This window comes from Coenobita brevimanus, chromosome 51 (assembly GCF_032717465.1).
Source record: "Coenobita brevimanus isolate Jiangsu-jjx chromosome 51, ASM3271746v2, whole genome shotgun sequence".
Taxonomy (NCBI): Eukaryota; Metazoa; Arthropoda; class Malacostraca; order Decapoda; family Coenobitidae; genus Coenobita; species Coenobita brevimanus.
Window position 1 is genome coordinate 23,117,658 of NC_137004.1, and position 23,785 is coordinate 23,141,442.

General features: G+C 43.5%; 1 protein-coding gene across 1 annotated transcript in view; it reads right to left on the bottom strand.

Annotated features, from left to right (window-relative positions):
* The window catches only part of LOC145400251 (zinc finger matrin-type protein 1-like), a 288,463-nt gene that overhangs the window by 204,213 nt on the left and 60,465 nt on the right, over window positions 1-23,785 (bottom strand). Inside the window, exon 3 of the mRNA XM_080272765.1 lies at window positions 12,595-12,677. Within this exon, the coding sequence (XP_080128891.1) occupies window positions 12,595-12,677 (83 nt within the window). The remainder of the gene's footprint in view (window positions 1-12,594; window positions 12,678-23,785) is intronic.

Here is a 23,785-nt window from a genome sequence, read left to right on the forward strand (position 1 = left end):
TGAACCTGCTGAAGAAAAAATGTTTTGCTTCATTTGACAGGAAACATTTGCCAATACTGTAATTTTATATCCGTTACCTCTAGTGTAATGAGAACAGCCTTTTCTTTCTTTCTTTTTACTGTGTCATACTCTGGGCACAGACTCGACAGTCAGTTTCCTGTGGCCCAGTTGCCCTCCTACATACTTCTCCACAGGTCACCACTTCTGCACTAACACTCACTGTCCCTATTGAATACCGTACATGCTGGGGTTGTCTCATACGGGACTGGTGCATTGGTATTAGGGGGGATGTTTTTACAACATGTCAGCAGAAATCATGGTAGATCAGTAATGCATGCTTCAATGAAATTCAAATCCTTCAGCTGTTCCGTCCTGTGAAGCACTCATTGACTACCATATTGACACGTACAGTAAAACCTTGATATAATGGACTTCAATAGACCAAAATTTGCTTTTATCAGAAATGAGCAGCTACCGGACTAAAATCCTATATATCGGAAAAAGTCCGATAGCGCCAGAAGCAGTCCAGACTGCCTGACAACTTCTAATATTTTCACCACAATAAGGTAAATAAAAGACATGTTTATCAGTGTACAGTACAGTATTATTATATATATTATACTATTTGATTAATGTAGTGAAGTTATAACACAGTACAGTACCACAATGGTAGTCAGAACAGTTTAAACACCGTTCGTGCAATTCAGACTAATGTCTGATATATCGGAAAAAGTCCAGGTTAGCAGGGGAAAGTCCAGATGTCGCTTTTATCGGAATGGTTTAGGCTCCCAATTAGTCAGTTATAGTGAGGTCTTACTGGTAAAACCTCGATTTAACAGCACCCTAGGGGGCCCTAAGCATGCTAAAAAAAACGAAATTCCGATAGATTGGGGCTTACACCTATCAATACCCCGGGAACTCACGCAAACACATTTTTTAGCACATTTTTAAGCATATAAACATGTGCAGACATACAAAATCAATAAAAAAAAATTTATATTTAGAACAAAAGAAAGCAGGTAGGTGTGTTGTTGTAGTAAAGTACTGTACAGTAATCCAGATAAGTACAGTACAGTAGAGTCTTCATACAACACGAGATAGGTTATGCAGAACCTCGTGCAAAATCGATTTCGCGCTAAAACTTGACATATATATATTGTACATGTAAGATAGGAGGTTACGTTCTAGGAGGCTCATATTTTTCGTTAAAAATATATTTAAAGATAGATTACTAGAAATACGTCTGCCTTAAGACACCAAAGACAGTGTGTTTACATACGACCACACCAACTGGACACGTCAGGGCATAGCTACTACAGTCTAACCTAACCTAACCGATTAGTTTTGCCCCGTAATACTCCCCATAAAACTTTTAATCACCTAGGATTGCCACTAAGCCTCTTGAAAGTCCTCATTAGAAATCAAGCATAAACTTGACCTAAACAACACGTGAATAATGGCCGGCCAGCATCACGCATATTTCGTCACGAATCACTTTTGGTACTAATAAAAAAAAATGCAGTGTGAAACTCCTGAAAGCCGTTAGTCATCAACAATAACAGAAAAAATATATACAGTATAAAGAAGTAGTCAGCATGGAGTGATTGCGTATCTCACTTCTGAGATACACACAAATGCAGAAATCATGAAAAATAAACAAGTCAGCCAAACAGTATAATTTGTATGACAGTATAATTCACAAGAACTGAGCTCACATAATTATCTTGCCTAACTGTTCATGTCAACACGTAGTGTCTTCATGTATCGTAAGATCCGAATTTACTTGACCAAAGATCGTCAGTTTATAACAAAAAGATCGAGCACAAAGCCTTTTTTCTTCTTTTTTTTCACACTCATTGCACTAAAGGCGAATACATGAATTTTACTGCTCCATCATTAACTTTTTTTTCCAACAAAGAAAACTATCCACATCGTAAACATCCCGACTCATTTTATCTGTCTGATCATTTGCATTTAAGCTACAATGCTACATGCCACTTTGTCCAACAATTTTACATTTTCATTTAGAATAAATGCTTGTGTTCATAGCACTTTCAGGGTGCTTAGGCATAACTAAAGTTAGTTTGGAACCATGTGCTCAGTTCTGAGAGGAAACGGGGGGCAAAGGAAATAAGCAAATAAACTTCTCATCCCAGCGGCTGTTCACACAACACTGAGGTAGGCAGCAGGCTGTGGCTGGTGGTATGGGGGTCACATGAGTCAGGTCGGGTCAAAGAAACCAATTAGTGACTGACAAAAGCATAACACACGAGTTGTATCTGGAAATCCAGTACCAAAACACCCATTTCCCACAATTTCTCTTGCGCAATTGAGTGGTAGTACTGTGCTATTATATAATTACGGGAGAAATTAAATGCTCGTGTTATTGTAAGATCATTTCGTTTCATCTTAAATAGGGACTCTACTGTAATCCTGGTAAGTATTAGTTGGCAGGTTGGAGTAGAATAGATGGCACAACGTAAATTATGAAGTCTATAACACTAGTTCATAAATCTAACCTTACATGCTAATTTTTTTCACTTTGGGGTCAGGATAGGCGGAAGACTGGGTGAGCATAAACATACCCAGCTGGCGGGAAACTGCAAACAGACGATCGAGATGCATGCAGTGCCCACCACATTTGAATTTCTTTCTAATTTTTGCCCATTATGGGGAATTTTTAAATTTTTTTTGCATAAATATTCCTCAGGAGATTTATGCCGTTAGTTTGCGGTTGCCGTTAGAATGAATCCCATTAAATCAAGGTTTTACTGTACTTTAAAAATCCCGAATACTTGAATTAAACACCTTCGCAATCTCCACTTTCACAAGTCAAGCAGTTTTAACTCTTCCAAATGTTCCTTGTATGGTTTGTTTCTCAGTCTAGGTATCATTTTGGTTACTCTTTGTTGCACTCTCTCTAGCTTCTCTATATCTTTCTTGTAATACTGCGAAAAAAATTGAATACAATACTTCACATGCTGATGCAACAAGGAATTGTATAATATTCTCCAATTTGTAATCAAACACTCTGCCTATAACTCCAACTAGTTTGTTAGCTTTCTTTATTGCTTCGGTACAATGACGACTGATAATGTAAATGATGAGGTACTGGAGAGGTTGGATAAAATATAAAAGAATACACTACATTATTAAGGAATATGTAGTGGAATAACACAGCAATACACTAAGAACAATTCAGAAGCAATTCACTACAGATGCAGCTTAAAGCATCATCACCACCATCCAGGCCTTCTTTCCCTCCCCACCTTTACAGTACAGTCAGAAAATACAAAGAGAGAGAGAGAGAGAGAGAGAGAGGAAATATATATATATATATATATATATATATATATATATATATATATATATATATATATATATATATATATATATATATATATATATATATATATATATATATATATATATATATATATATATATATATATATATATATATATATATATATATATATATATATATATACACGTGTGTGTGTGTGTGTGTGTGTGTGTGTGTATGTACAGTACTGTATATATACAGTACCCTCGCATCCAGCACGGTAATATTGTCATGCATGGGTCACGTGTTGGACCAAAAACGTGTTAGACTAACAATAGAGCTTATAGGGAAAAATGAATTATGTCAGCAACCCTCGGAAAAGTCACCCTAAATACCTACCATATACCTATACATATATTGGTACTATTGTAATTATAATAAATGGTACTGTGCTATGAATGATAACTAACCTTTTAGGATAGTGTTGGTGGGCTTGCTGGGAATGGGAGGTGGTGTCCAAGGCTGTAGGTAGTCTTACTAGGTCCCCGGAGGATGGCTGCTGGCGTCACTAGCGGGTAATGGTTGTTGCTCCTCCTCAACCTCCCTCATAAATCCTTCGAAATCACACTCAGAATCACTATCTTCGTCCACAACCATGGAAGGTCCTGCTTCTGCCTGTCCTAGCACTGTAATCCTCGGCAAAGTGCATGCTTCTCACACTGTTGCCAGAGCCCTGTCTCGTGACTGTGGAAAGTGATTGCTGTCGCTAACTCGGTAGAGAATAAGGAGAAGCAACTTTGTCTATAAACTGGTACGCACGCCGATGAGAAGGGTTTCAAAACGATTGATATTTATTCTAAAATATTAATATTTATTCAGTGTCAGGCTAAATGTTCAATGCTGTAGTACGATACATTCTCTGTCGAGTCGCCTGGGTTTTGGTCACACTGTTTTGCCCGTCATATGCTCGGCAGGAATCCATCCAGATGAATTCCAAATGCCCGTGGTATCGTCGGCAATTTTACCACGTTACCATTCCGATTTACTATCGTATCCTTGGCAAACCTGGTATGATGTGCCGTGTGATAGCCTTCGGCTGCCAGGATCTTGTCTTAGTTTTTTCTTATGATCACGTTGGCTTCATTCATGTCGTAGGCCTTGGCAGTGTCAACTTTCCTCTCCCCTTTCTTCTTCCTCTCGATGCTTTCTAGCTTGGTGGCCTGAGGGAGGTGCCGACGCTTCTTGGGGTTCTCAGAAGGCTTCCTAGGCATCGTGAGCAGGGTAAAATGCAGTAACAAAGGCAGAAAATACAGCAAGAAAAAAGCACCTTCCAATGCAATTATGTGACTGAGTGGCATTGTGGCAGGAGAAATTTAAACAAAACATAACGTGACACCAGAAGCGTTTTTAATTGGGCGGCATCACGATCACGTCACGATAGCGGGCGGGGAAGGCTACTTGATCAGAAGTTTTCATTGGCTATCATCATCATCATGAGAATGTCCAGTATGACCGTGTTGGAGCAGGGGTGATCGTGTTAGAGTGAACTCTGCGGATTTCGCCCACTTCTCGGAGCTCTGTGCGTGTTATGTTAACACACTCGTGTTGCAGTAATTAAATTATATTAAAAAATACTAATTAATTGTTCTCTGTGCTGGACCCGAATTGTGCTGGACTAACGCGTGTTGGACGCGAGGGTACTGTGTGTATGTGTATATATATATATATATAGTAATCCCTCTACTACCCAATGTAATAGAGCCAAAGGCATGTCCAGAAAGTGAGTTTGTCCAGATACTGGAACTCAGCCTGCTGGACTGGTACTTAAGGACCCTAACCCAGCCTAACTTTGAAAGCCACTTAAATAACTCCCTACCGAACATGCACAGCACCTATTTAAACCTATTTAAGACCCTATTCACACCAATAATGGACATAAAGCATGAAATAAATGAAAAGGAACCAGAGAAAGACGAATTAGAAGTGTCAATGGAATATATTTTCCAGTGTACAGGGTACTTACAGCACATCTGTGCCTGCCTTCTCAAAGGCTCTGGCAGTGGTGAAAATGCTCTTGAAGCACGTACAGTAATCCAGTGTTGTGCTGCACTTATTTCTTCGAACTGTGAGTGATGATTCTTTAATATTGCACATTCTGTTCTAGATTGCACCACACCAGTTTCAACTGCCAGTTTGCACTCCACATTTAATCCTTTGTACTCTAAACACTAATTTCTTAACACTGCACAACACTGTAAATTCCCATGTAGTCTAGTGGTGAAGTATTGCAGTTTATTCATCGTTTATTCACAAAATCGAGAACGTGTGGCATCCATTGCGATGAGCATCTACTCGTGATGACAGTTAGGCAGTAACTGGTGAGGGAGGAGGAAGGAAGGGATGAACGGGCCATGTGTAAACACAGCTGGCCAGTTCGGCGCCGGGTGGCAATTTCAAATTACGGGTGGGAAAAAATGGGTTTAGGGGGGATTTTCTTCTTTTTTGGCCATTTTTGGGTTCTGAAGGTCTGTCCAGTAAGTAAGGAGTCCGGAAGTGGACGTCCGGATAGTACAGGGATTACTGTATGTATACAAATATATATATATATATATATATATATATATATATATATAGTGTTTGGAAACTCCCTGTACTGTTGTTTGCAGATGATACCGTGTTGTTGAGTGAAGACGAAGGGGAGCTGCAAGGCTTGGTGGATGAGTTTGAGAGAGTGTGTAAGAAACGGAATCTAAAGGTGAATGTAGGGAAGAGTAAAGTGATGGTCTTTGAGAGAGGTGAAGTCAGTGAATGTACGGCGAGGTTGGTTGGTGAGGAACTGGAAAATGTGAGTACGTTTAAGTACTTGGGTAGTGTGATGGGTAAGGATGGAGGTTTGGAGGGCGAAGTGCTTGAAAGGGTACAGCAGGGAAGAAAGGTTGCTGGTTCTTTGAAAGCAGTGATAAGAAACAGGGAAGTGAGCATGGAAGTGAAAAAGTTACTACATGACAGTATTGTGATACCAACTCTAACATACGGAAGTGAAGCTTGGACGTTGTTGGAAGGACACAAGTCAAGAGTGAGAGCAGTGGAAATGAGTTATTTAAGAGGAGCCTGTGGAGTCACATGGAGAGACAGGCTGACGAATGAGGATATAAAGGAGCGTTGTGGTGTTGATGTGGATGTGATAGGAAGCATTATGAGGAACACACTGAGGTGGTTTGGCCACGTGGAGAGGATGGAGGGTCAAAGACTGACGAAGAGAGTGTATGTGAGTGAGGTGGAGGGGGAAAGAGGGAGGGGGAGGCTGAGGATGAGATGGAGAGATGGGGTGGAGAGGTATATGAGAGAGGGGGGTGTGAGTTGGGAGCAGGGGAGTGAAATGGCGGGGGACAGGGCGACTTGGAGGCGATTTGTTTGTGGCCACCCCAAACGGGATTGAGGCGTCTGGCAATAGATAGATAGATAGATAGATAGATATATATCTATCTATCTATCTATATACCTGGGCTGCTTCCCCCAAGGAAAGGGAGGTAGCCGAGACAGGACGGCTCACTCTCCATTTACTCATCCATTCAAACACATTTATTCGCATCTTAGCCCCAAAGGGGAGAACGGACAGATCCTCACCGCACCACACCGCACAAGGGTCAACTGCACAATGCAATCAGTGACATCTGCAGCAGGGCCCGACAGCAGAACTGGTTTACCCCTGCCACATCATAATACACCCATCCCCTTACCCACACCTGACCTGACTAGCTGATCAGACCAAATGCGGGAGAATATCCCCTCAGGGCTGCGTCATCACTTATTCATTCACAATTTCTCTCCATTTATTTCTGTCACGCACAGCCACTCTTCCTTGCTCAACAGACATCCCTCTCGCATCCAGCGCTCTCTTCACACTGTCCATCCATCCTATTCGTGGTCTTCCTCTCAGCCTTACACCTCTCACATCAGATCTAGTTATCTTTTTCACCAATCGCTCATTATATATATATATATATATATATATATATATATATATATATATATATATATATATGCACTGTATATACAGTAACCTCTCAAATAACACAAGGGATAGGTTCCTGGAGAGGTCGCGTTAGTCGAAAACACATTATTTAAACATAATTTTCCCAAAAGAAACAATGGCAATACTGTATTGGGGGTTACATTCCTGGACTTTGGGAAAGCCTACTCATTTGGGGAGTTATGCTACTCTAAACTTAAAAGCAACAATAATAATTTGAAAGAAAATCCATGTAAAAAACAAAAACAGAACATTTGGGGAGAAATGAACAACATTTGAGCCCTAGTTGGGCTGAAGCGTTGCTTACTTCTCCCTAAATATATACTGTACTTTTTTCGTTTTATACGTGGATTTTCTTTCAATTCTGCTTCATTCACTGCATTGTGAAAGTTCCTCAACATTACTAACGCATTATTAGGTCATAAAAACACTACAGTAAAAGCAACATTTTCATTACAGTAAGTAGGTCACAAACAATAACAACACACAGCCTCACTTCATCAATGCATCACTCATCGTCTGTTGCTGTCCCTCCTCATCCCGCTCCCCCACCTCCCACCGCTCCCCACCCTAAATTTTTTGTCCCTCCTTGCTCTGCTGTCCCTCCACTTCCTCCGACTCCCATGCTATTAGTGATGAAGATAACTCCCTTAAGTTCTCTGTCTTCTTCATAAAGAACTGTTCTATCTTGGCCTGAGTGGTTTTCTTCATTCTGTTCTGCAGCATCAAGCTGCAACAATCTAGATCTGCTATCACACTCCAGGCCAAATTTTGTCCGAAAATGAGCCAAATTGCTAAGAATGGGGCCAAACTTCATTTTCAAATATTATAGTTTGAATAAAACCAGTTTAAGAAACAGGCAATTAAAAAATTGTATTTATGCATAAACTGCCACACACGGTCTACAGTATCAGCTCGGGACTATCCAAGGTGCATGGCTAATTTGAATCCATCACGTACGTGTAAAGTCGCATTAAATCGAGAAACCCTTGTTATTTAAACATATCTCCTTAAATATTCGCTCGTGTTAAAACGAAAACGCTTTTTTTTAAACACCCGTTACTTGAGAGGTTACTGTATTTATATATATATATACCTATACAGTAATCCCTCCAATATCCGACGTAATAGAGCCATAGGCAGGTCTGGATAGTGGTCCTGTCCGGATATTGGGCCCTAGCTTATGGACTTGTACTTATGGACCCTAACTCTGAGAAACACCTATACAACTCCCTCTGGACATGCATAGCACCTATTTTAAGTCCCAAATCGCACCAATAAGGCACATAAAAGACTGAAATAAATGCAAAAGAAGCATAAAATGAGTTTTTTGAGGAAGGTTCATACAATATTCAACATTCTGGGTACTTACAAGTCCCTGGCTCCTGGACTGGCAGTTATGGACTCTAACCTAGCCTAACTCAGAAAAACACCTTCCTACTGCATATGCATAGCACCTAAGACACAGCATATTCACACCAATAAAGGACAAAAGAGTGAAATGAGGTGTTTGAGGTAAGTATAGTATGGAAAATACAGTAGAGTACAGTATGAAACATTCTGCCTACTTACAGCAAGTCCATGGCCATCTCGATGAATAACCGCCTCCTCTCGAACTCTGACAGTAAGAAGGATTTCCTGAAGCACTTGCAGTACTGTACACTGTTCATGAAGTCTTGCACTGAACTTAGTCATTTGCACTCAGAAGTCCGTTCTCTTCACAGGGTGCACTCTTGTCTAACTTATGCTCCATTGTAACTTACTAAGTGTTGCACTCTGCACTTTAACTTTTTCCACTCTTCTAACCATTTTCTAAAGCAAAAACACACAAGTCTATTGACGTTATATTTAGTTCAAAAATTATCTTTTCACTCACAACTGTAAATCCTTAACACAATGCACTGTTTTTTTCACTGTACTGTACAACACTGTAAATTCCCGTGTGGTCTAGTGGAGAAGTTCTTGGCGTCTATTCACTGTCAGAGTCCGAGAGTATCACTGGCAGGTGACCTAGGGGTGCGTCGCTGGGTCGTGGTGATGGCGTACCCACTGCAGACGACTCTGAAGACAGACGCAAACTCACGTCGAGGGTGACTCCACCGTGGCTGATGTGCTGGGCTATGGCTCGGAGCATGAGGGCCTGTCTTGGGGAGGCAACGGAGTGGAGCCAGGGCTGGGCACAGTGGGGGTCACGGACCTGAAAAAACTGTCAATCGTTGATTGACGCAAGGAACGACGATTCTGACGATTGATGATGCCTGCCTGAAAGCACGCACTTCCTCCACAAGTCCCAAGGGCCCCATCTCCCTGTCGCAGTCCGGGTGTTCCAGGTAGTCGAGAACGAACTCTAGGTGTTCCCGGAGTGCGTTCAGCTTGGGGATGGCTGGAGTTGTGTCATGGTGAGAGAAGTCCGCATCATCGTCGCTGTCCTCGTCGGAATCTTCAAGCTGGGTACTGACACCTGCAACTGAAGATGCGATCTCGATATCAGACAAGGTCTGATACCCAGGATCGCCCTCGACGTCATCCAACCACTCACGCACATCGTCCACAGCAACATCGTTGCCATGCGTACGTAGACGTGCATGGAAGTCATCCACGTCAAAACCTAGGAAATCGTACTCCACATCCGTTCCGAGAAGCAGACGAGACCAACCATTTTCTAGAGTCTTCACAGGGACTTCCTTCCATGCACTGGCCCAGTTGTAGATTGCACTCTTGATTTTGTAGCGGTGAAGGTTTTCCAAAGTCCGCTGGCCTCGCGTGTCCCGTCCCTCCCTGCGCTCATCCTCGTCCTCGAGAACAACCATCACCTCATCCAGGAACTTCCGGCGGTATAGGCGCTTTGTTGCCAGGATCACTCCTTGGTCCATTGGTTGGATGAGAGCAGTCGTATTAGGTGGCAGAAACATGCACCTAATGTGGCCATTCTCAGCCACCAAGTCCTTGTCACACAGGTGGGCAGGTGCATTGTCGCGCGGGATTCCCAGTGTCTCCATCTGGTAATGTATGACCTTGATGAAGTGGCGGTGGAACCAGTCTTTGAAGATCTGGGCTGTAAACCATGCCTTCAAAGAATGGTAACAGATGACAGGAAGGACATCCATCACCCCACGAAGACAGTGAGGCTGCTTTGCACGGCCAACAATAACGGGCTTAAGCCGGTGCATGCCGTTAGCATTGGCAGAACACAAAGCAGATATCCGTTCCTTGGAGAGCTTGCGACCAGGTACATGCTTCTCCGTCTCCTCGGCTAGAGTGTTCGTTGACAAAGAGCGATAGAATAAAACAGTATCGTCAGCATTATAGACTTGACCGAGAGTGAGGCCCTCCCTGTTGATCAAGCCCTTCACCTTGTGCCGAAACTCGTCAACTCCATCCTCGTTAGCGTCCAAAGCTTCGCCATGAGCTTTAAGGTTGGTAAGGCCATGCCGCAACTTGAACGCAAAGAGCCAACCCTCGGATGCCTTGAAGTCTAGGGCGTCGTGAAGCCTGGTGAACTTCTCAGCAGCAGCCTTCAGCTCCGTACCACGTACCATCACACCAGTAGCACGTTGCTGTCGATACCAAATCAACGTGGAGCGGTCGACTTCAGCAAACTTGGGAGTAAACATCACCTTCCTCTCCACGTTGCATTTGCTTCTCGACAAGAAGTCAGCCGTGTACTGCATGAGTTTGTCTCGGGATCTCTTAATATCAAACAAAGTAGATCAGGCCAGGTTGAACTCGCGGAGGATGCGGGAAGAAGACCACCCCGCATCTACTTTCTCCAATATCTCCCGTTTCTTCTCCAGAGTCAACACCACTCTCTTCCTCTTCTCAGGCGGCGGGGCCATCATCACACACATGAAGGAGAGGCATGAGAGCAGCAGGAGTGCCTGCAGCAGGTAAGGCACCACCACAAAAGCGAGCAAGTGGGCAGCCATGACAACGAGCGTGCACTTACGACGAAAGACAGGCGGAAAGTGGGGAGGATGCAGGGGCGCTCTAGCGGACGTCGGAGGAATGACGTGCTACAACAAAGCTGTCCCGCACCCCGTGCGCCAAGTTCAAATTACAGGCGGGAAATTTTTTTTTTTTTTTTTTTTTTTTTTTTTGCGGTTTTCGGACCATTTTGGGAATATTGGATCCCGGGACGATTATGTTCGGTTAGTGGGGTTCGGATATTGGGCGTTCGGACATTAGAGGGATTACTGTATTTAGTTTAATAAAGTATGAGGAATGAGGGGCGAGGCCATTGTAGGTAAAATTTAAGTCCCAGGTAATGGTAAATGAAATCATCAATAGAACTTGGAAATTATCAGACAAAGAGGGGTTAAAAAATGTTTGGATAAGGAGAGATGCAAATGAGGAAGAAAGAGCTAAAATAATGGAGTTAGTAAAGGAGGCAAAGGCAAATAACGAACAGAGAACAGAGGTAGAGAAGACAGTGCTTTATTGGAGAGTTATGGATCAGAAATTGAGGAAGTGGTACCGACGGAGAGAAGAGGGTATAAAAAACAACAACAAAAATTTGAAAGTGGCATATACTAATGTTGATGGTTTATTATCGGCTAGGTTGGAAATCAATGACTTCTTGAGGGTTCATGAACCTGATGTTATGTGCTTTGTAGAGACTAAATTATGAGAGGATGTTGATGTCCATATGGGAGATGGTACATACAAACTGTCCTATAGGAAAAAGTAATCATGTGGTAAATGAGTTCCAGATGATAATAGGGAATGTGGTGTAAAGAGACAAGTTTTATAGGCAGGGAGAGAGAGGGGCGACATGATTGCAGTGTTCAGGACCATGATGGGAGTAGAAAAAATTGACAGAGAAGATCTGTTTTTATGGGATAAGAGAGTAACAAGCGGACACAGAATGAAACTGAAGAAGCCAAGCTGCCGGAAGGATATCAAGAAATATAGTTTTCCTTATAGATGTATAGACCTGTGGAATAACCTGGAAAAAGAGATCATTCAGTCTAAAAACTTAAACAAGTTTAAAGCAAAATTTGATATTAAGAAACAGAGACGGGACCTCATGAGTGCAGCTCATTTCATGTATACAACAACTTGGTAAATACAACTAGGTAAATACATACATATACACACACACACACACACACACACACACACACACACACACACACACTAGTATACTACTGCATTTTCTTTTTTCTTTTATACAAATTACAGTCTCCCTCCTTTAACAGCATCCTAAATCTCAAGTTATTAGACTGTCAGGTGCCTACTGGAGCAGACACATCTAAACACCTCTTCACTTGACTCACCTTCACATTACAAAGCTCACAGGAAGTGTTGAAGAACTTGGCGACTAGCTCCTGTGGAAGGTTTGGGTCCAGCTCAACAGGTACTGCAAGCAAAAAAAATATACTGTATAATGGGACAGTATTTTTAATGTTCTTGATTAACACTAAGAAAGGTCATAGCCTGTCAACTGAAATCAAACTAATCTGAAGCTGAAAATGATAATAGATAAGCATACATTAATAGTCAAATCTCAACATGCAGAGATATACTGTTCCCAGAATAGGTGTAAATGGTGAAATTTGCAAATAACATGAGAATTAAATAAATGTAAGTTAGGGTATATTGTTCCCTTCTCCCAGCCAAAGAGTTTCCAACAATTTCTTTCAAAGAATTGCACATCCTCACAACCTCCCAGGTATCCTCTAGAAGGCAATCTAGCATATCGCCATCACTGTCATCATCACCACCATCAATCACCAATCAATCACCATCAAGTACACATGGCACAAGCCACAAAGTAATTATTGGAGTTGACTGTTTGTATGGCCATTGCATTATTGGTATGTTTTGCCAAACCTTTGGGAAGAATCTGCGGGTAGTGGAGGTAACCTTTGTATTGCAATAATGCAGCTGACCAACTTACACCACATTAAGCACCTCCAGGACAGGAAACCCTTGCCTATCATCATTCATAAAGCAGCTGAATCTGGTGGGGTGCCTTTAAAAAAAAAAAAAAAAAAAAAAAAAAAAAATCTACATTTAATCTGTAACTTTTCATTCTGGGTGTGCTTCGAATTTACAGCACTTCATTTTAATCATCTGCAATAAAGGAATCACTGAAGATGAGATGAAGTGAAACAGAAAAAAGAAAGGAGGGGGTAATTACATTGATTAGAGTAAAAATTATATACATATAAATATATATATATATATATATATATATATATATATATATATATATATATATACAGTAACCTCTCAAATAACGCAAGGGTTAGGTTCCTGGAGAGGTCGCGTTAGTTAAAAATACGTTATTTAAACATAATTTTCCCATAAGAAACAATGGTAATATTGGGGATTATGTTCCTGGACTCTGGGAAAGTCTACCCATTTGGGAAGTTATGCTACTCTAAACTTAAAAGCAACAATATTAATTTGAAAGAAAATCCATGTAAAAAACAAAAACGGTATATTTGGGGAGAAATAAACAACATTTGAGCCCTAGTTGGGCCGAAGCGTTGTTTACTTCTCCCAAAATACATACTGTTTTCGTTTTTTACGTGGATTTTCTTTCAATTCTGCTACATTCATGGGATTGTGAAAGTTCCTCAACATTATTAATGCATTAGTAGGTCATAAAAACACTACAGTAAAAGCAACATTTTCATTACAGTAAGTAGGTTACAAACAATAACAACACACAGCCTCACTTCATCTATGCATCACTCGCCGTCTGCTGCTGTCTCTCCTCACCCCGCTTCCCCACCTCCCACCGCTCCCCACCCTAAATTTGTTGTCCCTCCTCACTCTGCTATCCCTCCTCTTCCTCTTCCTCTTCCTCTGACTCCCGTGCGGCTGGTGATGAAGATAACTCCCTTAAGTTTTCTGTCTTCTTAATAAAGAACTGCTCTATCTTGGTCTGAGTGGTTTTCTTCTTTCTGCTCTACAGCATCAACTTGTAGATCTGCCATCACTTTCCTGGCCAAATTTTGTCCGAAAATGAGCCAATTTGCTCAGAATGGGGCCAAACATCATTTTCGAATATTATAGTTCGAATAAAACCAGTTTAAGCAACAGGCAAATAAAAAATTGTATTTATACATAAACTCCCATACACGGCCTAGCAGCTCGGGACTGTCCAAGGCAAGCGCGGCTAAACTGAAACCATCACATACATGTAAAGTCACATTAAATCGAGAAACCCTTGTACGTTAAACATATCTCCTTAAATATTTGCTCGCGTTAAAACGAAAAAGAGTTTTTTAAACTCGTGTTAGTTGAGAGGTTACTGTATATATATATATATATATACTGTATATACATACATACATACATACAAATACAGTAGAACCTCTTTGATCCGGACCCCTTTGATCCAGATTTCTGTTAATTCGGACAAAATTTAAAAATAATAAGCCCTAATAATATGCTGAAAGTAATTCTAAAGTAATTTTCAGTATCGGCGCAGAAAACGATCGTCATTCGTTTAGTCTCGGATCACGCTAGGTCGCAACATGGGCGCCTGTTTAAACACACGCTAGCATTCGTTCCATCGACTAGTTCACCAACCATTTATATTTTTACGCTGTATTTCAAAAGTTAATCCTCCTTACCATGCCCCTTAATGCAAGTGTAGCTTCGGCAATGAATAAAGGTGTTAAAAGGAGGAGTTTGCTTACACAAAAATGGGTCAGAATATTCTGCAGTGTTTAATGATTACTGTAGGTTATTTTTTGTACAGTACTTACAGCAAGTCCCTGGCCATGTCGATGAATAACCCGCCTCCTCTCAGACCCTGACAGTAAGGAGTTCCTGAAGCACTTGCAGTATACTGTTCATGAAGTCTTGTACTGACCTTAGTCATTTGCACTCAGAATTCCATTCTCTTAACACTGCGCACTCTTGTCTTACTTGCGCTCCATTGTACCTTAATGAAATAAGTGTTGCACTCTGCACTTAAAGTCTTTCCACTCATAAAACCATTTTCTAAACATGACACACTCTAGTTAATTTACATTACATTGAAAGTCAATTAAATCCTTGTCTTTTCACTCTGAACTCAAATTCCTTAACACTATGCACTGTTTTTTTTCACTGCACAACACTGTAAATTCCCGTGTCGTCTAGTGGAGAAGTTCTAGGCGTCTAATCACTGTCAGAGTCTGAGAGTAGCTCATGCAGGTGACCTAGGGGTGCGTCACTGGGTCGTGGTGATGGCGTACCCACCGCAGACGACTCTGAAGAGAGGCGCAAACTCACGTCGAGTGGTGACTCCACCGTGCCTGATGTGCTGGGCTGTGGCTCGGAGCATGAGGGCCTATCTTGGGGAGGCAATGGAGTGGAGCCAGGGCTGGGCACAGCGGGGGTCACGGGCCTGAAAAAGCTGTCAATGGTTGATTGACGCAAGGAACGACGATTTTGACGATTAATGATGCGCTGCCTGAAAGCGCGCACTTCCTCCACAAGTCCCAAGGGCCCCATCTCCCTGTCGCAGTCCGGGTGCTCCAGGAAGTCCAGAACGAACTCTAGGTGTTCCCGGAATGCACGGGGATGGCTGGAGTAGTGTCACGCTGAGAGGAGTCCGCATCATCGTCGCCATCCTTGTCAGAATCTTCAAGCTGGGTACTGACACCTGCAACTGAAGATGCGATCTCAATATCAGACAATGTCTGATACTCAGGATCACCCTCGTCATCATCCAACCACTCACGCACTTCGTCCACATCAACATCGTCCCCATGCGCACGTAGACATGCATGGAAGTCATCCACGTCAAAACCTAGGAAATCATGCTCCACGTCTGTTCCGAGAAGCAGACGAAACCAACCATTTTCTAGAGTCTTGACAGGGATTTCCTTCCATGCACTGGCCCAGTTGTAGATGGCAGACTTGATGTTGTAGCGGCAAAGGTTTTCCAAAGTCCGCTGGCCTCGTGTGTCCCGTCACTCCCTGCGCTCATCCTCGTCCTCGAGAACAACCATCACCTCGTCCAGGAACGTCCGTCACTACAGCCTCTTCGTTGCCACTATCACTCCTTGGTCCATTGGTTGGATGAAAGCAGTAGTATTAGGTGGCAGAAACATGCACCTAATGCGCCCATTCTCAGCCACCAACTCCTTGTCGCACGGGTGGGGAGGTGCATTGTCGAGGAGAAGGAGGGCCTTTACCTGGTCACGTGGGATTCCCAGTTTCTCCGTCTGGTAATGGATGACCTCCTTGACAAAATGGCGGTGGAACCAGTCTTTGAAGATCTGGGCTGTGAACCATGCCTTCAAGGAATGGTACCAAACGCCAGGAAGGACATCCATCACCCCACGAAGACACTGAGGCTGCTTTGCACAGCCAACAATAACGGGCTTGAGCTGGTGCATGCCGTTAGCATTGGCACAACGCAAAGCAGATATCCGTTGCTTGCAGAGCTTGCGACCAGGTACACGCTTCTCCGTCTCCTCGGCTAGAGTGTTCGTAGGCAAAGAGTGACAGAACAAGCCAGTTTCGTCAGCGTTGTAGACTTGACCGAGAGTCGAACAAGTGCTTCACCTTGTGCCGAAACCTCATATACTCCATCCTCGTTGGGTCCAAAGCTTTGCCATGAGATTTACTGTTGGTAAGGCCATGTCATAACTTGAACACGAAGAGCCAACCTTCGGATGCCTTGAAGTCTAGGGCGTCGTGAACCCTTGCGAACTTCTCAGCAGCAGCCTTCAGCTCCGTGCCACGCACCATCACGCCAGCAGCACGTTGCTGTCGATACCAAATCAACGTGGAGCAGTCGACTTCTGCATACTTGGGAGTATACATCACCTTCCTCTCCACGTTGCGTTTGCTTTTCCATGAGAAGTCAGCCATGTACTGCATGTGTTTGTCATGGGATCTCTTGATATCAAACAAAGTAGATCGGGGAAGGTTGAATTCACGAAGGATGCGTGAGGAAGACCATCCCGTATCCACCTTGTCCAATATCTCCCTCTTCTTCTCCAGAGTCAGAACCACTCTCTTCTTCTTCTCAGGTGGCGGGGCCATCATCACACACACGAAGGAGAGGCACGAGAGCAGCAGGAGAGCCTGCAGCAGGTAAGGCACCACCACAAAAGTGAGCACGTGGGCGGCCATGACGACGAGCGTGCACACACAACAAGAGACGGGCGGTAAGTGGGGAGGATGCAGGGGCGCTCTAGCTGACATCAGCTGAACAATGCACCAGAACACAGCTGGCCGGGCCGCACATGCCAACTTTCAATTACGGACGGGAAAAAGTCAGATTTTTTTCGAATTTTTTGGGGTTTTTGGCCCATTTTGGGAATATTGGATCCCTGGACGAAAATGTCTGGTTATTGGGGATGTCCGGAAAATGGGCGTCCGGATATTACAGTACAGGGATTACTGTGTATAGCTAAAAACAAAATTTACTGAATGCATCTACTACCTGCTGAAAGAATCTCTTCTCTATCTCACATAGTAGAAAAGTTATTAGCCTCTGAAAACCACTGCGGTGGGGCCATGTTGTGTTGGGCCGGGCCAGGTCATGTCGGGCTGTTCATTTCTTAGATGGATGTAAACATTTCTTTGCTATGCATGTTCGTTTCGCTCACTGTGCTTGCATGCTTGTAACCACACAACATACCCCACTACATCACAGGGGTTGATGCCAGCAAGGGCAGGCAGCCAGAAAGCTTTGCCCCCACTAACTACTGGTGAATCTAAGGGGAGCCATGGCACAGGTTCCATCAGCACAGTTTTGGGATTGGGAAGGGATGGGTCTCAGATCTGTGCCAGAGGGTACAGAGTATTACAGTTCTCAGGTTGTTACTTCCACCCAAGGGAGAGAGGCCCAAACCCAGGAGTGGCAAACAAGGAGGCTGCCCTATCAGTGAGTGTATAATGGCTGAGCAGTTACAGTGTCAAGGCATGCTTGGAGTATCCTTATAGCAGTGCTGGCAGGGTGCCCCAAGGCAATTGCCACAGCTACTGGCCACGGCTTGTGGGCTATGGGTTCCTGATTCCATGCCTGGATTTGGGATCATGAGGGTGGGCAGGGTCTGTGTTCCATCCGCTCCTTTGCTTACCCGACTTATGACAAAAATGAAAAGAAAAAGCACCAACTGCAAGCCTGTAGGAATCAAATCACCTAAGCGGTTCAAAATGGCATCATGAAATGTGGGTGGTTTGTGAGGCAGAACAGAGGAAGTGGTAGAGACTCTGAGTAGGAGGTAGGTGGATGTCTGCTGTTTACAGGAAGCCAGATTCAGGGAAGGGTCAGCTAGGATGACTGCTGGGAAGGACTGTAGGTACGAGATACATTGGCAGGGAAGTGTAGACTGATATGGCGGTGTGGGTGTGCTGGCTGAGGAAAATAGGTAGAATCATATCCATTATAAGGCTCCAACATGCTTGCATGCATTAGCCATGGTCACCGAATGGCAGCTCTCCATTATGCTCAATGCTTGTTTTCTGGCAGCCTCCCCATTCAGTCCCTTACCCCTGACGTCACAAACTACGACCTCATTCCAGGTCTTCTTTGGTCTGCCCCTTGCAATCCTACCTTCAACATTCCCACCTCTCACCCTCCACACCCAACTGTCATCTTCTCATCCTCTCAACGTGCCCAAGCCATCTCAATCTACCCCTCCTCATCATAGCACCAATATATGATAGTCCCATCCTTCCTCTCAGCTGGGACTGGGATGGGTGGAATGAGGCATGAATCTAATGAGAGTAAATGAAAGGATTATAGCAGGGAAGAAACTGTTTGGTAAACTTACAATTTCAGTTATATTAGCACATGCTCCACAGGCTGGTTTCGATGATGAAGAAAAAGATAGATTCTGAGATGTCTTGATATGTGTGGTTGGTGGTATGGGGGATGATGAGACTTTAGTTTTTGGTGGAAATTTAAATGGTCATGTGGGTGAAGCAACTCAAGGATATCGAGGGGTACTAGGGGGATGCTTATATGGTATAAGGAATGCAGAAAGGGAAAGGATACTTGAATTTGGGGAAGTAATCAACATGACAGTGTGCAACACACATATTGGAAAAAGAGAGAGCAGGCTGATTACATAGGAGTCTGGGGTAAGAGTAGCTAAACTGATTATTTCCTTGTCAGGAGGGCTGACAGAAGGTTGGTGAAGGATGTTAAAGATACTAGGAACGAAGAGTATGTGCATCAACACAAGTTACTGATATGTGACATGGTGCTTGAAAAGTGGGTGGTGAAGAAGAGGACATATGCATCTAGGAGGTAAATATGAAAGCTTAAAAACCAAGCAGTAAGAAATGTCTTCTATAGTGAGATGAGCAGAATGGTGACTGGACAGAGCTGTTGACAGAACTGTTAATAAACAGTACAGAGTTCTCAAGAAAAAATATCCTGACAGCCATTGATTCAGTGTGTTGATGAGCAAGGCCCCCCCCCCCCAAGACATAAGTGTAACTTGGTGGTGGGATGAGGGTGTAGAAACTGCAGTTAAGGAGAAAAGAAGGCTTTTCCAAGAATGGAAAAGCGGTGGGAACAAAGAGGAATACTGTACTTGGCTGACAAGCATAGGGATACAAAAGAGGTATACAGGGGAAAATCTGATTTTCAGAGACTTTTACTGTACAACATAAATAGCACTGAAAGGAAGAATATGGTATTTATGGTGGCATATCAGATGAATATGGAAAACAGGGATGTCATAGGTGAGCAGTGTGTGAAGAATACTGAAGGAAAGTTAGTTGTGAACAGTGAGGATATCAAAGATGTCTGGGGAGAGCATTACAGGATAACTGGATGCTGAATGAGGAATTTTGGAACAGGGAAAGTTTGGAGTCAGCAGTTCCAGAGTTTGGTCCTTGGGCTTTTTTTTTTTTTTTTTTTTATGCGAGGAAGAAGGAACCAAAGGCCATGAGCCAGCAGTAACAGTTCCCTCCAAGAGAAAAACAAAATACAGTAGAGAGCCAAATTCAAGATCCAATCATTTTGAGATCCCTGGACACACTGCTTTTGAAAGACTGAAGATCATAGGCAGCAGGAAATACAGACAGAGGGAGACAGTTCCAGAGTTGACCTGTTGCATAAATGAAAGACTGGGAGTAACGGTTAACTCTTGCATTACAGAGTTGGACAGAAAAGGGATGAGAGTTTGCTGCCAGACGGGTGCTACACGCCCGTCGTAGAGGTGGAGGAATGCAAGCAGACAGTTCAGAGGAGCAGTGACCATTAAGGTAGCGATAGAAAAGAGATTAAGATGCAACAGTGCGACGAAGAGACAGAGGTTGAAGGGAGTCAGTAAGAGGAGGAGAGTTAATGAGACAAAAAGCCTTTGACTCCACCCTATTGAGAAGAGCTGTATGTGGGGAGCCTCCCCACTCGAGAGTTGTACTCCACACAGGGGCGGATAAAACCTCTGTATAGAGTCAACAATTGTGCAGGGGTAAAGAAAGAGCGGAGTCGGCTTAGCACACCCAATCTCTTGGAAGCAGATTTTACAAGAGATGTAAAATGATCTTTCCAAGATAAGTCCCGAGTAAATGAAACCCCAAGCATGTTCAAGGATGATGCAGGATTAAGCTGAATATTATTAACCCCTTAAACGCGGATCGTCGCATTTGCGACGGTCGGCCCAAAGGACAGGACGGCGGATCATCGCGTTTGCGATTTGAGTACATTTTGAATAACCGCGGGCAAGCAGGCTCCAGCTGGTATTGTCTATCAGTACCACCACCCTCTAGCTACAACTAGCATACTTTACCTTTGTACTACTGACCTCAGTTGTTGCCAAATATCGCGTTTTCCCCCCGTCCCCCCCCCACCACAGCCCGGCCAGCCTGGCTGTGATACATGGCAGCGCTCTGAGCGCTCAGAACTGTAAATCTGCAATCTCCTCTCACAAGCAGTTTATGCTACTAGGAAACGCTTGTTTCCCCAGTTGTAACACTAGCTTTTTTTCTCATGGTTTGCCTCTGTTTAGCGTCAGTTTACTGCAGGCTTTCAAAGTGAGATTATGGCGAGTTCTAGCTCTTCCCAGTCAGTGCAAGCGGCCGACAGGAACGAGAATAAAGTGGCGGACGTAAGGCAGAATAAAAAGCGCGCCGTGGTGATCTTTTGGGAAGTAATATGATTGAAAATAATGTAGTATACCTGTTTTTAGCTGTGAAAATGGAAATGTTTGTTGAGTGACGGGAAGACCGCTGCCACAGTGCATGTCGGCCGTACGCTCCGTTGATTTTAGCCTTATTTTCAGTGCTTATTGTACAAATACGGATTCCTAACTACCTTTACGTTGTAGTATAAAGTTTACTGTGACAGAATGAGGCTGTGGTAGAGGGGAAACCGGGTTGCTGGAGGTGTGAAAGTGAAGATTTGGTTACCCAACTTTGCAAGTCTCCACAAGTCCTTGGGTAGTCCACGAAGGCTCAACACCTGTCTCTGGAGAAAGCTGAATGTAAGTACTATCTGCCACACCAAGTATAATGTTCTAGGGTTAATCTCTGATTTTTGGCGAATATTTTCCTACAGGTACTCAGACCGCGATACAACCCCGCCACTCGGGGGGGATCGACTGTACACAGCCGCGTTTTAGGGGTTAAACATTAGTGGGTATACCTGTGGAAGATTTTGTCGGGTTGATAGGTGTAAGAACTGAGTCTTAGATGCATTAAAAACAACCATATTATTTTTACCCCAATCAGAGATACGAGCCAAGTCAGACATTAGGTGTGCCATAGCCTCATCCCTTGTTTGTTGAAATAACTGTTGAGATGGGCGTTGCGGAAACCGAATGGAAAGGTGAAGGGTGAAGTCATCAGCGTATGAGTGGATAGGGTTAGATGTACACCTTAGAAGATCATTGATGAATAAAAGGAAGAGAGTTGGTGATAGGACAGAGGCCTGAGGAACACCACTGTTGATAGATCTAGGAGAAGAACGATGGCCTTCTACAACAGCAGCTATAGAATGACCAGAAAGGAAGCTAGCGATGAAGGCACAGATAGAAGGATAGAAACCGTAGGAGGGCAGTTTGGAAATTAAAGATTTATGCCAGACTCGATCGAAAGCCTTTAAGATGTCAAGTACAATGGCAACAGGAGGGACCCCATTAGGGCCATATGCCTTGTTAGTACTGAGGCCAGTGATGGCAGAAAATACATCAGCTGAAGAAATCTTAATGTCAGCCATGAGGAAGTCAGAGGGGAGGGAAGTGATGGAGGAACAGCACTGGAATCGTCTAAGGTGGAATTGGAGGAGAAAGTCTGCGCGAAGAGATCTGCTTTATCAGTAAAAGAAATAGCTATAGAACCATCAGAGTTTAGAAAAGAGGAGGGAAGGATGAAGAGGTAAAGTTGTTAGAAAGGTTTTTGGCAAGGTGCCAGAAGGAGCGAGACGAATTCGAGTTGGAGAGTTGAGAGCATTTAGTACGGATGAAATTATTTTTAGCAGAGTGAAGAACAGACTTAACATGATTCCGGGCAGAAACGTAAAGATGATGTGATTCAGGGATGGGTTGGCTCCGGTACCTTTTGTAGGCCCTCTCCTTGTTGTGGACAGCATTAGAACAAGCGTGATTAAACCAAGGCTTTCTTGCGTTAGTCAAAGGATATGAGAAAGGAATGTATGCTTCCATGCCCGAGAGAATAACCTCCGTAATGCGCGAGGCACACTCAGATGGCTCACGGCCATGGAAGCAATAATCATTCCAGGGAAAATCAAAGAAGTACTGCCTGAGGGCCTCCCAGTCCGCGGCTCCAAAATGCCACAGATGACGTTTCCTTGGAGGGTCCACAGGCCGTACCGGAGTGATAGGACAGGTTAAGTTGATAAGGTTGTGATCGGAGGAGCCCAACGGAGAGAAAAGATTAACAGAGTAAGCAGAAGGATTAGTTGTGAGGAAGAGGTCAAGTATGTTGGACCTCTCTCCAAGGCAGTCGGGGATATGGGTAGGGTGCTGTACAAACTGCTCTAGGTCATTAAGGATAGAAAAGATGTAGGCTTGTTCACCAGGTGGATCAGTGAAAGGAGAGGAGAGCCAAAGGTGGTGGTGAACATTGAAATCTCCTAGAATGGAGATTTCAGAGAAAGGAGAAATGGATAGAATGTGTTCCATCGTAGAAGTAAGATAGTTGAAGAATTTTTGATAGTCAGTAGAATTAGGAGATAAGTAAACAGCACAGATATATTTAGTCAGAGAATGACAGGAAAGCCGAAGCCAGAGTGTAGAGAATTCAGAAGAATCGAGTTCAAGAACACGAGAGCAAGATAAGTCATTGCGTATATATACACAACAGCCACCTTTGGCTTTGAAATGAGTATAGAGAAAGTAGGAGGATACAGAAAAGGGTTTGCTGTCAGTTGCCTCAGACAGCTGAGTCTCAGAAAAAGAAGGTGAGGTTTAGAGGAGGAGAGGTGGTGCTCAACAGAGCAAAAGTTAGAGGAAAGGCCGCGAATGTTGCAGAAATGAAGAAGAAGAAAGTCAGACAGTGGTTCCAGGCACCTCGAGTCATCACCGGGAG